Below are 13,997 nucleotides of genomic sequence, written 5' to 3'. Positions count from 1 at the left end.
TACAGTTCCTATCACTCAACGGTCCCCCATTCTAGACTGTAGGACATCTTGAGTCATTTTGGCCATGTCCAAAATTACCTTTAAATCAAAGAAAACCTGGAAATAATAGTTTACCAAGATAGAAAAACACCAAAGAGATAATAATAAACGTTTTTCTGCTGGAAGAAACACCTGTTATTATTGTCCGTACATGAAGCATACAAAAACTAGACTGATAATTTATGCCTAATATACACAAAATGTTACCACTGCAATAACTAGCTGTAGGGACTGTAACAGTCCAATGTAAAAATAAATACCAAATATTTTATTTACACTAAATACACTGAGTTTTACGTTCACACTAGGGAGTTTAAGAAACCACGACGGCAACGGGAACGTTGCTAAACAAAAGCTTAAATAGCAGAACAATGCCTGTGCCTTTGCGTTATAATTCTTGGTACATTTCTTTGCCATCCTCGGCAAAACAACAACGTGAAATGACCAAATTCTGATTTGTCTGGAGAACATGAACCACAACGGCTGATTTTTTAAATTTTTATTTCAAATTTATCGCTGTGTTCCAGACTTGTGATAGTTTTGTGATAGTTTTGACAGTGATAAACAAAGTAAATGACTTTAGAGTACCGCAAGATTCGTAGGTCAAATATAAATTCCTTCTCTTAACCGACGTTGTCCTCGGTGTCGCGTCGTGGTTACTTAAACTCCGTACTACTAATACGAGACTCGGCCGAGGCTTGAGTTTGTAATCATTCTTGTTCTTCTCGCTAGCCATGCAGTATAGTGGATCCTGTAATGTTTTGAAACAGGTTTAACACATGTTTAAAACTGATGTGGATTCGTCTTAGCATTTTGAGCTGGCAGGTCACCCATGATCTTTAAATACAATCAGTGACCATCCCTCCGATCACCGGTATCCTTAAAAGATTCTCGAAGAAGACGCAAAATTCTCTAGTTTTGATTCAATGTTTTAAGGGCTGCTCTATACTGCAGGAAGTTATGTAGACTCTGTTTGCAGGTTTTATGTGAGTCCGTGTATTTTCCTTTTTCTGTGGATGCACGCTCAGTGCATCATGATTTCAATGCTCTCCTTCTTTGAGTCGTTGTAATGAAACTTCCAACACACCTAAACACCCCTGAAGTGTTTGCAGTTCCGCCTGGTTGATGCCTGAAATTATAAGAGATAACAAAAAAGTAAATATATCCTAACCGTTACTTAGTTCCTAAGGTCTCCCTGAGACCTTAGGAACCAAAGCTAACAGACGAAATCCAAGAACACAACGGTTTGCGATTTATCTAATGTCATTTCAGTTACTGGGTAACGAGGAATCTTTGGACGAGTATATTCCAGGTCTGGGACTTTGAGGGAATCAACCAAAAGGCCGAAAGCAAGGGAAAAAAACCCCGAATGCCACCGTGATTAATATCAAAATTGTCTCTGCAGTACTGTATGCTATATCAGGCAGGCGATGACGAAAATAAAGAACTGAATGAACTTGGGGGATCTTGATGTCAAGTAATACTTAATTCTCCACACTACATGAACTGACAAATCTCTGGCAGTTCGTAAGGAAAATCACTATTTTTTGAACTTTGGAATGAAACTGACGTAACAAATAGATTTAATGTTTACCATGTGTCTGTTCAGTATTTGATCACAGATGACGTCAAAATGTGGTAAGAACAAAAACGTGACACACGAGGCGATAGCCGAGTGTGTCACTGATGTTCTTGCCACATTTTGACGTCGTCTGTGATTTGTTACTGAACAGACGCCCGGCAACATGGAATCTACTTGTTTGATATAATAAAGAAAAAAAATTGTTAATGACGTCATCTATGCATCTGTCTTCCAATTGATCATAAGTTAGAACCAATCAAAATGCGAGAATAATTCGACATAATTATATAAAATAATAGAGAGTATAGAGACGGCGTAGAAGGCGACTGTGAAAGCGATAATGAAGATGTAAGAGTACATGTTACCTGAGTCATCTGCTTGTCTTTTTGAGACTTTCGCTTTACTTTCCTGGCATATTTCATTGTACGAGCCCTTGATTGTTCCCAAGCTTTGCAGCAGCTGAAAGTTGTAACAGGACAAGTAAAACAGAATTAAAACATCACTCACACAAGAGAATATAATACTTGTGTGCCCGTTGCAACCATAGTCACATAAGACACTGCATTTTCCACCAATTTTGCGGCTTACCCTAGCTTCGAGCAAACTGTAACTATGATGTAATAATCCTAAAGTCATTTCGACAAGCCCTACAAAATTTCATCTCTTACAGTACTTCTGCAGTTTGAATTTCATTAACACTTTTGCTAAGAAACTTCGCTTGCCCGAATCCACCAACCAGACTGCAAACACCACTGGCCCCAGGCTATCGGACACGACTTTCCTTGCACGCTGCACTAGTTTACAAACAAACAAACAGAGTAGCCCTTTAGCAAGAGCAACCTTCCCAGTGAGCTGGTAAATGCACCACCGCCACCACTGCTGCTGTGGCCGCCTCGACCACCACAACCATCATCATCACCATCACCATCACCATCAACAGCTACAACAACGGACCCACTGAGTCCCTCATGGAGGGCTGTTGCTGTTGCTTATTTGATGAAGTAGGTTGGTATTTAGGGCAACCTTGTCAGGAGTTTTAAAATGCAAAATACGTTAATGCATAGTTGGCGAATGAGCCACTGAGGGTGATCACTTCCATGGGGTTATTGTTATGTTTAATCCCTGCATTAAAGACACAACTGCCATTTCCACGTAATCATCTGAGTAAAGGCATGAATGGTACCAAAACAGGCCTCCGGATTCGTTCTCACCTCTGTATATCTCAGTAAAAGTGAATGAACTCTACTGAATGCTGGGCCAACCTCTGTAATCAAAAGGAAATTGTAAGTAAACTAAAAGTTAAATTAAGTTTTTCATGCTTATGATAGCCCAGAAGCCAGAGTCTACGAAATAAAAATCAAGCCACCAGACATCAAGGGCTAAGTCTTTGAGCCCCACATTACACCCGCGCTTAACATGGACAGTATTTTTAACCTACAACACATACCAACACGTGTAATCTTTCAATTCATCCCAAGAAAATATTACGTGAGCAACTTTTTGCAGTTCTAGCAACCTCGAGCCTTTCTGAGCAACTTCTGATCAAAATGTAGGTTTAGAGCACATGTCAAGCACGAAAAAGCCAACTATTTCCCAGAAAACTTCAATTTATGCGAATTTCTTGAATGTTTATCAACCTTTGAAGTTTGAAGTTCTTTCGTATCGTTCGGCAAGACGTAAAATAAACCATGTGTTCTGGTCTATTAGAATTTTTTCCTTGACCGATGTTAGCAATCATTGTGTGGAACGAAAAATTTAGCTTTTAATTAACGTTTATATAAAAATATCAAGAAATTTAGGTAGCAACTTTTGAAATTTAGGTAGCATTTTTTTTGGATTATTGACAATTTTTTGGCAACTTTTAGGCATTCAAGTGAGAAGCTATCCAACATTTTATGAGCAACTTTCAAGATTACCCCATTGTACCTGACAGTAAAGGTGCTGGTCTTTTACACCAAGGCTTCATCTCGGTCTCAAAGCAGTGAAGAAATCCAGACACAGCCTGAGCCATGGTGGTGAGTGATAGAGACAGTGTTTTGCTCACTTTCTCAACTGTTATAGCGTCAGCATCACATAGAGGAGCCTGTGGTCAAAGAAACATACGAAAGAGCTTAGCAAATTTCAAACTAGGAAAAGAGCGACTATAATGGGCAATTAAAAACACTGATTTATCATGAGCAGAAAGGTTATCTGATTCAAGTGTAAGATTTATACAGTCGAACCTCCACTAAAGGCCACCTCTCAACAGCGGTTACTTTTTTGGTCCCGACGGACGGTCCATACATTCACTCGTATTTTAACTTCTCTACAACGGCCACCTCTCCACAACGGCAACGGCTACTAAAACTCGTCCCAACCGGCCAAAATAACCTCTCGACAACGGCCAGTTAATCAACGACTGACGAACGGTGTATACAAAATCCCATTTTTGTATTGTCAAAGGTCACAGACTTGATCCGTACCGGGCGTCGTTAGTATCTGTTTCTGTTTAGTTTCTACTGTATTGATACATTTTGATGAACATATGCTAGAATAAGCTTTTTTTGACAAAAAATGTAGCACCCCGAAAAAAAAACAGGGGTTATATTACACCCCTACCTCCCCATAACGGCCACTTTCCTCTGTCCCCAAGGTGGCCGTGGCGAAGAGGTTCGACTGTAATAAAATGAACTGTTTGTCATACATTTTCTCTTAGCTCGTCCAGCTGTTTGCTCTGTTCTTCCAATTCATTCGCCAACTTTTCTGTGACGGACATCAACTGTTTTTCATCAGGTATTCTGTTGATTGGCAGATATTTTAACACTAAATAATCATATGAGGACCTGCATAATTTTGAAAAACACTTTGTTCAGCCACGTTTACACAATATTTTTAAATTGAAGTAGAGTCGTGCTTGCCATTGCTTTAAAAACTGTGTTTGTTCAAGCAATGCTTTACGAACTTGGGACATGACGTTATTTTTGCGGGTTCCTACAGTAGATAATTTTTCAGTTGTTGAATTTTTTGTGGGTAAGAAAAGTTACAATCGTGAAAAAGAGGCAGGGAAATGTGTTGGTGAAAAACAAAGTTAGCTGTTGTACCAAGTTGGGTATTTCAAGTGTTTTACCAGAGCCAAACAGAAAGTTACAGTTCGAGACTACGCGAGGTGCACATCTTGTAGTAATAAGCATGCAGCCTTGTGACGGCTTTTTTTTATGCTGATGGCCGTTCTTTAGAACCTAGCAGGAATAAAAGTCGTTTCAGAACGGTTGGAAGGTTTCAATTACCTGGTGTAACTTCATCTGTTGACATTTACACAATGATTGGGTTAAATGAATAACTACTGTGTTTAGATGTAACATGACAAAGTTGTTATTTTCTTAAAGGAGCTCAGTCAAGGTATTTTGAGTTATTTTGGCCACATACAAAATTACCTTTAAATGGTAGGAAACTTGAAAATAACAGTTTAATAAGATAGAAAAACACCAAAGAGATAATGATAAACCATAAAGGAACAAGGGTGGCTAAGGATGGAGAAGATTAACACGGATTACAAACGACAAATTTGAAAAATTGAGGCTGACAACATGCACAAACCGTGACTGAGCCCCTTTAAGGATGATATTTTGTTTTATCATTGTTTACAAGAGAAGTAATGGCTCTAAAAGTATATATATTTTTAGATTAGAATGTTCCAAGCTTGAAGTTACGTTTGCAATCGCGTGCAAACCCGTGCCCATGAAGTTTAATTTATTTCACTCTGTAAAGCCGGTCAAGTCGAAGCTTTGAACATCCCCCTCCGGGCAACTCCCTGGGCATAGGAGATTTTGAATTTTCGGTTGTGAATTGCCTTCCCGAGGGCAAATATTGGTGGTGAAATGCATCTAACTTAGTACATACTTGGAGAAAAACAACTTGTAGAGGAGGACAGAAGTTTACGTGATTTAGAAATGAACTTTTAACGTACATAGACGCGGAAAACAGAAGCAAAACCCTTTTTTCCTTGAAACCCGGCGAATAGCTTTTCCAGGCCGATTTTCTCCAGCCAGGATCTCACAAATGAACATGGTTTTCCCTCAAAGTTCTCTCGTTTCCCTATCTGCAAGATTACCGCTGTGATTTCCGTCAAGGTAAACACACCGGAATTTGTCCAAATCTCGTCCTACTCCTCCCATATAACAGTGAAATGCCCGCGATATGCCCAAAGGAGGGAGGGGGTGGAGGGGATGTTGATGTTTCTATTTAATCAGTCTTCGGAGTTCTGTTTATCGTGGTGTCAGAATGTTGGTCTGGCTGAGTTTTATTAAGATTTGCAAAGTATGCTCGTCTGGACATGTTTTTGCGTTTGTATAACAACTTTTAACACTCATTGTAGATTAAAAAGCATTTACTAAACTTTATCCAAGTAAACTTTGAATTCTTTATTTCTTTTTCTTTGAAACATTTTACAGGAGAATCCCGATTTTTCGATCCTTGAAGGGAAACGAAAATTGCTTTAATTGAAACACTCGAGTAGTTCGAGAATTTTTTTTTTTGCAGGGGGTTGGGGGAGGGGGTAAAATGACAATGTTCGACTGAGGAGAGGGAAACGACTTCTAGTTCGAGTTATCGGAAGGTTCGAAAAATCGAGAACTCAAGGAATCTGGAAATTACACTGAAATAAGTGAAAGCAATAGACATACTAGACATCTGCACGCGGCTTGGGTTCAACTCTAAGAAGCCAAGTTTTCAAACAATAATTTATCCCTGTATATTAAACGTCAACGTTATTCCTGGGGTTCCTTTTCACTCGTCGCCACTAATTTATAACTTTCTTCGCTCTCTCTTTTTCCTTCTCTTAACTTTACGAACAAATGAGTGGATGAAAACAGACCTAAAACAAATATTGTCGTGATAGAGTAAATGAAATAAGTCTTGGCAACGCCGACCCAGTTGATAAGGAGACCGCTGATCACTATGCCTGTGCCAACTCCTAGTCCCCAGTAACATCCACCCAGGACACCTGCAGTCAAACAAACACGAAGTTAGAAACGTCAAGCAGAAAAGCGGCGATTTATCTGAGCCGGCGATCAGTTTTAGGCGGCAATGTTGGTAAGAAACGGACCCTTATTGCCCGAAATTTTGTCGACATCAACTTTTTGCTTTATGTCGCAAAAGAAGAAAACAAATTAATAAATAACATAAAAATAAACGAATGCTCCTAGGTTCCAGAGTCGCCTAAATTTCGTTCAAGTTCTCCACGTAGTTTAGTGGCCAAATAAAAAAAGTACGAGGACAAAATAAGAGTTAATGAGATTTGCGTTTAACTCTCATTTCAAGCGAATCATTACTCTGCGTAGCTGGCAGTTGACGAAACTGCGAGCTCAACATGGTTGCCACAGATATCGCTTTTCAAAATTCCCTGGCTTCTCCTCGATAAAATATGATTTTTATGAACCAAATAACTACAAAATTTCAGATATAGTACTGGCCTCCAGCTACTCCTCACAGCGGTCCTTTCCACCCATTTATTTAGCAAGACTGATAACAATTGATCAAAAAAAAAAAAAAAAAAAAAAAAAACACCAACAATTCGCCTTCTTCGTGAAGGAAAACATCTTTGAGAGCACAACAATGACCTGAATTGTTTTTCCAGCCTTCAATGGTATTTAATCGGTGGTGTAATAATTTCAATTTTCCCTGACTTTTCTTCAAATTGTCAATTTTCCCTAACTCAAAATAAAACTCCCTGACTTTTCCCTGACCTTAAGAAAATAAATTTCGGTTCCCTGTTCAAACGTTCAAGATCAAGCATTGATCCCATCCAAACAATGTATTTTTCTTCGAACTCAAAATCTTTGCAGTGTTTTTAGTAGTTGCATGGTGCCTTAAAAAATTATTGCACATTTAGCATGTTTCAGTTTATCCCAGACATACGGTTAGCTGACGATAAAATAAGAAAAAAATCAGTGGCTGTTTATTGCAACTCAACCCTACGCCTTGATGTACGGCCAAATTCGCAAACCAACATTAAAAGAAATTTACGGCAATCAGTAGAGAGAATTGATAATCCGAGTCATCAATTACCTTGTGTAACTGCGTAGAAGCCAAGTCGTAAGGATATGGTACCGCCAAAAACCACACAGGCTACCCAGCTTGTGCCATACAGCAATCCCTGGACACTGTATAGCACCACACCCAGCCAAGGGTTGAGGACAAATGCCAGGCCCAGGTACACCGCTACGTAAAGTGCTAAACTTGCGGTTATGGCGCACACATGTCCGACCTTGGTGATTACAACCTCTGACGCGAAGTACGCGAGCATAGCTACGGTGTAACGCAAACCAGATGCGATACCCAACATGTAGGGCTTGGCCCCGAGATCATCCAGGTACCAGAAGCCGAAGTATTCGTGCAAGCCGTTCAGCATTCCTAGATAAGTAGCCATAATTATAATCACCGCATTACGGAATTTCAGAAGTTCTTTCAGTAATGGTAATATAGTAACGCTTGATGATGTCTCCAGATCGGCGTAGCTTACTTTTATGAAGATAACAGTGAATATTGCCAGCGCATTGAATCCAGCAAAGAAATAGAATGAAATGAAGTAGTTCTTCACAGTCTCACCGCACACCTCCGATTGGTAAAAGTTTATGACTCCTCCGACGAGAAACGAACCTCCAGCGACGCCCACTTCGCCCCACATTCGGAAAGTTCCGAACGCGTGAACATTTTCTTTCAGAAAGCCCACGACTAAAGCATCAGGCATGCTGAAAACGACAGAACCAATGATTTGACTAGTACAAATTATCACCAGAAAAATTATGAATATTTTCGTGATTTCGGATTCGTCGACTTTGCGGGTAAAATGTGCAGTACTAGCGTGGTTTTCAAATCTTTCCTCTTGTTTGTCGTCTCCTAATTTTAGCGTTCCTCCTGCGGTAAAAATCAGAGATGTTATCTCAGTTTTATTCGCTTCAGTCTTGACACACTGTTGATTTTGCGGTTGAACAGCCATAAGCAACAAAGTCCCTGTTGTATACGACACCAGCGAAGCGAATAAGATAATCTTTCGCATCCTAAATTTGTCCCCGACCATGCCCCATAACGGGGACCCGATGAATTCTGTAAAGAGTCTCACGCCATTTAGAATCCCTGTATGTCCAGCGGTGAGTCCAAGCTGCTTGTAGTACAATGTCAGATAAGGCAGGGAACTGCCAATGGCGGCGAAAAATAGAAAGAAATAAGCTTTAAAGGTTAATTTAGACGGGTTACACGTCGCTGAAGAATCTTGCGAAGTCGCCGATTGAGAATGCCCTTTCATTTGGTGACGGGCATCCTCGTGGTCCATTTTGCGGCGATAATATCTCGACTGCTGTGCTGTTAACGTTTTTGAACGATTAAGTGTCTAAATCAAGGTAATACGAAAGCTAATGTAATTTACATATTCAAATATTTTACAACTGCCTCGCTTCACTTATTTCATCGCTGGTTTCACTCAACCGAAACAAAACAACCGCCTTTAAGGGCGGGCGATATGTGCGTTTGTGTCACAGAAACATTTCTGTTGAAAAGGTAGCGTTGCTGTAGTTACCAGATTAGAGTGCCCAGAGGGCCTCTAGAGTAAACGGATGATCATTTACTGATTTCAAGGGAACAAAAACATTTTTTGTCACAATTCGAGCACCCGAAAAAGCACTGCTTTAGCATAATTATACGATGTTCGCACTTCATTCTCTCATTTAAAGTGCCTTTGCTACACTGTGAGAACACAGATTTAGAACAATTGCAAGTTTTGTTTGTTCACTTGGGCCTGTTTCACACCAGCGACAAAACGACATAAATCGCTTAATATACAAGTGAATAATATGAAAGATCATATGTTTGAACTGCAGAGAAAGATATGAAGACATGATTGATCATCGCAGTTAAATTTTTTTATATACACAACTTAAGCAGCTGTGAAATTAAACCCTGAAAACAAAATCAGGCTTTTTAGATTTCATAGCTGCTTAAGTTGTGTGTATAACTGCGATGATCAATCATGTCGTCATTTTAATCGCTTATGTCAGTAATGTGAACATCGACGTAAGGAATAAATCAGTTTTTTTTTCCTTATGTCGTTATGTTCAAACTGTTAAGGCTAGTTTTCACTAGAACATAAGCACAAGCATAAGCATAAGCACAAGTGAAAACAGGCGCGACGTAAACATAAGCATAAGCAGAAACATAAGAAGAACGAACCCACTCATTTGTCTTTTGCAGTTTTCACTAGTAACGCGCTCGACATAAGCATAAGCATAAGCACAAGAAAAACGAACAGTTCCGTTTTTCTTGTGCTTATTCTTATGCTTATGTCGAGCGCATCTCCAAGAATTCCGCCATGATTACGATCACGGTTAAAACAACCGCGGGAATTTGTCCAAATCTCCTCCCCAGTTCTCTTGTATGGTGTTAAATCCCCCCCCCCCTCCCCCAATGGGCGTGGCAACGAGTCAAATGCCTGGGGTACGCCTAGGGGGTGTTGATGTTTCTATTTGATCAATACATAATTTTCTGACTGAATTTTTTTTCTTCAGAAGTCTGCTTTTTTTCTGGTATCAGAATGTGTGTCTGGCTGAGTTATTAAGATGGGTTATGATGATCCGTGTAGCAGACATAAATAGTGTGTCTGTAATTTTTTGAGCAAAGTTTTTCACTTCAGAATTCGGTTTATTCTAGTGTTTCAGTGCTTCAATGTTTGTATGCGTTAGTTAGGTTTTACAAAATATGGACATGAGGGGTTAGTAAGCAGGTGTTAAGCAGACCTAAACTGTAATTGCACATCTGGTTGTCTCTTTACCAAAATTTCCCTCAATTTGAAGAGCATGGTCAAGAGCACATGTTTCTGCATTAGTATGCTGGCATTCCACCTTCAACTGCAGATGTCAGAATAATATATTTTTTTAACTGAATAAGCAAATTCATGGATTGTTTTTTTTTTCCTTTCAAATATTTCTAATTGTGTAGTTTCAGAAAATATCGATACCCCTCATGGAAGGGATTTTTCATATGACCACCCTCCCCTTCGGAAATTCAAATTTTTTTCGCACACCATGGAAATATTTTTATTTCCAGTAAAAGTAAGAAATAAGTGAATTAATAATTTATATCTGAGATAAAATAAAGTTTTATGTATGTCTTTCTGTATATATAGTTCCAGAGTCTGAATTTTGATGCTTACTAGTGTTTTCTGGTAAATATTTTGAACAAGAGAAGGCTTTCCCAGTAATTGCTTTGTGATTAGTGCAGTAGAATTAAACAGTCCCATCATTGCACACTTATCCTACTCTAACTTACTTTTTATGTTCCAGTCCTGATGTAGTTTTTACCAAGTCAGGAGGGTAGAGCTGAACTTTTGACCTAAAAATATCCTGAAGGTCATTTTGGCGACACAGTGCATCAAGGAAGTAACAGTCATTCTTGAATTGGTCGTCCAAAGAGAAATGAGCTGCAGACTGTAAACTTTTGAAACAACAGCAAAAAATAATATTAAAAAATGATTGTAGCTGACAACAAACTGAATACAAAACATACAAAAAATAGGATGAGGGTACTGATTTAATTAGATCTAGCTTCATGAGTCTTGTAGATGAAGTGCATTTTCAATTTGCTTTTAAAACGATTTGTGTGAGTATTATTAATCAGTTACAACACTCTGAAGGGCAGGTGTCGTGGCCTCGTGGTTGCTGCCTTTGACTCCAGATCAAGTGGTCCAAGTTTAAGCCCTGGCTGGGGACATTGTGTTGTGTTCTTGGGCACAACACTTTACTCTCACAGTGCCTCTCTTTCCCCAGGTGTACAAATGGGTACCGGTGAATTTAATGCTGGAGGTAACACTGTGATGGACTAGCATTACATCAAGGGAGGAGTAGTAATAATCCCAGTCACTTCATGCTACAGAATTGAGAAAGCAGGATAAGGTCCGGCCTAATGAGCCACATGGCTTGTATGCGAACTTCACCTTTTTTACATTACAATCGCAACACTTTGATTCAAGAGAGACTGGGAACTAGTTACATGTAAGTTATCTGATGTCTCAGATCAAGATTTGAGTCCAGTTCCCTTAAAATTTCATCATGAGTGTGTTTCCAACCTTTCAAATTAATCAGTTCATTGCGATATGTAAACTAGTTGACTGTAAGCTCCAAATGTTCATAATTTTCCTTAGGGTTGCCACTCATTAGAACCCAAAAATTCCCTGACTTTTCACTGACCTCAAAACATTTTTCATTGACCTTGCATTAGGTGAATTATCAAATAAGCGGAATCCACATTTTCAAGTAGCTTCAACTTCTTTTGCAGACCACTGATAGTCTTCTCTTCATTTTCGACCTCTAACTTACGATTTTGATGGGATTTTGAACACACATGTATGGCATTTTACATGTACTTGACCAACAAATCCATTTTTGTTTTTTTGTTTCGGCCTCTGTAGCACGTGCATCTGCTTTAAATTCCCTGACTGTTTGCTGACTTTCACAAGAACTAAGATTTTCCTTGACTTTTAGCAACATTCCCGGACTTTTCCCTGACCTTGAAAAATTTATTTGTTTTTCCCTGACTTTTCCCTGACTGACTGGCAACCCTGTTCCTTTACTGATAACCCTACTGTCCCAGTTCCAGGTATCTGTTTGGAAATCAACCCTTCATAACTGAAACTGCTGCCACAATATAATGTTAAGCCCTATCTCCTAATCCCTGTATTGAAAAATTTACTTTACCACACTATGTCACTTCTAAGTAGGACACAAACCTTGCTGTTCTTATTGGGGTTGTAAAGTGATGAATCTGACCTGACGATTCTACTGCACTGACAAGATCTATCAGGTTTTCCCAAAATGCTGCTTGTTTGTTTCTAGACTTGGTACCCTACAAAGAACACCACAATGAAATAGCATCATAGGCCTGTATGTAATGTGGAGCATAATAACAGGAACATTAGTCCTTGATATAAGTTAGTACTACTGTACAAGCAAAATATAAAATCATGTGATAATTTAAATTGACCAAAAACGGCAGTATTAAATTGCATAATTTTTTTTAATATTATATAGCTGGTAAATTTCACATTACCAAAACTGCCCAACATGTTTAAGGCACAAAATGGCACCATGGTTAACCTAAATAGCACTGAATCAACAGTGGTTAGCTCTCAATATCAGTAAGGGTACAACCGTATCCCTCATCGACTATTAAGTCATCGTGCTATTTTGTCATTTCGCCATAAGAAGTGTTTTAAACTTGCCCCCAAAACTGCATACATTATCGTTTTTATTACATTGTCAAAGCTTCTTGTTGTAAATTTACACCCTTGAAATTTACCTGAACAAGGTCAATATCATCACTTTTACAAAGTCCCAACAAATGACATGAAAACAGCAACTCTGAAATATTATACAAAGTAAAACTTGTTATAAACTTTGAATTTTACAGTTTTCCCAAAATAATGGCTTTGGAAATTGAACCAAACATGTGACTAACTACATACACAGGCTTGCAGGTACAGTATACATACAAGGATGAAGTGTGGCTCTCTGGCTGAGTGGTTAGGGTACCAAACTTGAAATCCTGAGATTGCAGGTTCAAGTCCCATTCTGACCACAAGCTGGTGTTGTTCTCGATAGCCCCACGTTCAACTCCTAGTTCATGTTTGTAAATAGCCAACTGGTCTGCCTCCTGCCAGTTGGGATTTTCAACCATGTTATGTTAATTAAGGATTTACATCGTTTGTTTCATCATTTCGTTTTGTTTCCATTGGCCCTGAAAAATCCCATTGGGGGGAGTGGTCAATAAAGATATTTAAATGTTTTGTACTCACTTTGAAGTCTAGAGTCATTTCTCCCTAAAGCCTTACTCTGTTGGTTCTCCAGCATATTGTACATAACTGGATCAAACCTGAAAATACATGTAATAATTATCAATAGTACATTGTATGGACTTAAACTGTATACACAAGTCATTCCCCATATTTATTGTATGGGGAATGATTATGGGTACTACCGAAGGTTGAGAAAAGGCCACTAGACGTTTCGCCTAGATATAAGTCTTATATATGCCTTACTTTGCTAGCATCCACTGCAGAAGTCTTAACCTTGGTTCTCCTGGTTTGAACAGCAGCTCTTCCATCCATGAATCTTCGACACCACCGAGATATGGGCAGTCAAGCTCCTGAAGGGACATGGCAGATCACAGAGTTCAAATTTAACATGAAAAAAGAGACCAAAGTCCTAATGTCACAAAGCTACAAGCTGCCAACGTTACATGGATCTATGTACCTCTAATCTCGATTTAAAGTGAAATAGTCTGTCCTTCCCCGAAGCCGCCATTTTTCAAAATCCCAACTCTAAACGCATCATGGGACTTACTCCTCGAGCCT

The 13,997-nt window shown here is 39.1% G+C and overlaps 2 protein-coding genes across 3 annotated transcripts; both read right to left on the bottom strand.

Moving 5' to 3' along the window:
- Positions 1-1,037: 1,037 nt before the first annotated feature.
- Positions 1,038-13,984, bottom strand: LOC145463120 (HAUS augmin-like complex subunit 7). 2 transcript variants are annotated; one of them, XM_081446833.1, is made up of 11 exons: positions 13,897-13,984; positions 13,683-13,789; positions 13,440-13,516; positions 12,944-13,005; positions 12,375-12,490; positions 10,919-11,083; positions 4,305-4,398; positions 3,548-3,704; positions 2,833-2,885; positions 1,987-2,080; positions 1,038-1,168 (listed from the first exon to the last, which is right to left on the bottom strand). In XM_081446833.1, exons 1-11 carry the CDS (start codon positions 13,945-13,947, stop codon positions 1,080-1,082), a joined length of 1,065 nt encoding a protein of 354 aa, XP_081302959.1. In that variant the 5' UTR covers positions 13,948-13,984; the 3' UTR covers positions 1,038-1,079. The 2 variants fall into 2 exon arrangements, with proteins under 2 accessions (XP_081302959.1, XP_081302958.1); XM_081446832.1 differs by having other exon boundaries at positions 1,082-2,080.
- LOC145463119 (major facilitator superfamily domain-containing protein 6-like) lies at positions 4,375-9,546 on the bottom strand. The gene is made up of 2 exons (XM_081446831.1): positions 7,667-9,546; positions 4,375-6,602 (listed from the first exon to the last, which is right to left on the bottom strand). The coding sequence occupies exons 1-2, from the start codon at positions 8,928-8,930 to the stop codon at positions 6,367-6,369; spliced, it is 1,500 nt and encodes a 499-aa protein (XP_081302957.1). The 5' UTR covers positions 8,931-9,546; the 3' UTR covers positions 4,375-6,366.
- Positions 13,985-13,997: the final 13 nt, after the last annotated feature.

This window comes from Orbicella franksi, chromosome 12, assembly GCF_964199315.1.
Source record: "Orbicella franksi chromosome 12, jaOrbFran1.1, whole genome shotgun sequence".
NCBI lineage: Eukaryota > Metazoa > Cnidaria > Anthozoa > Scleractinia > Merulinidae > Orbicella > Orbicella franksi.
Note: the sequence above shows the minus strand (reverse complement) of the source record. Positions and strands in the feature narration are given on the sequence as shown.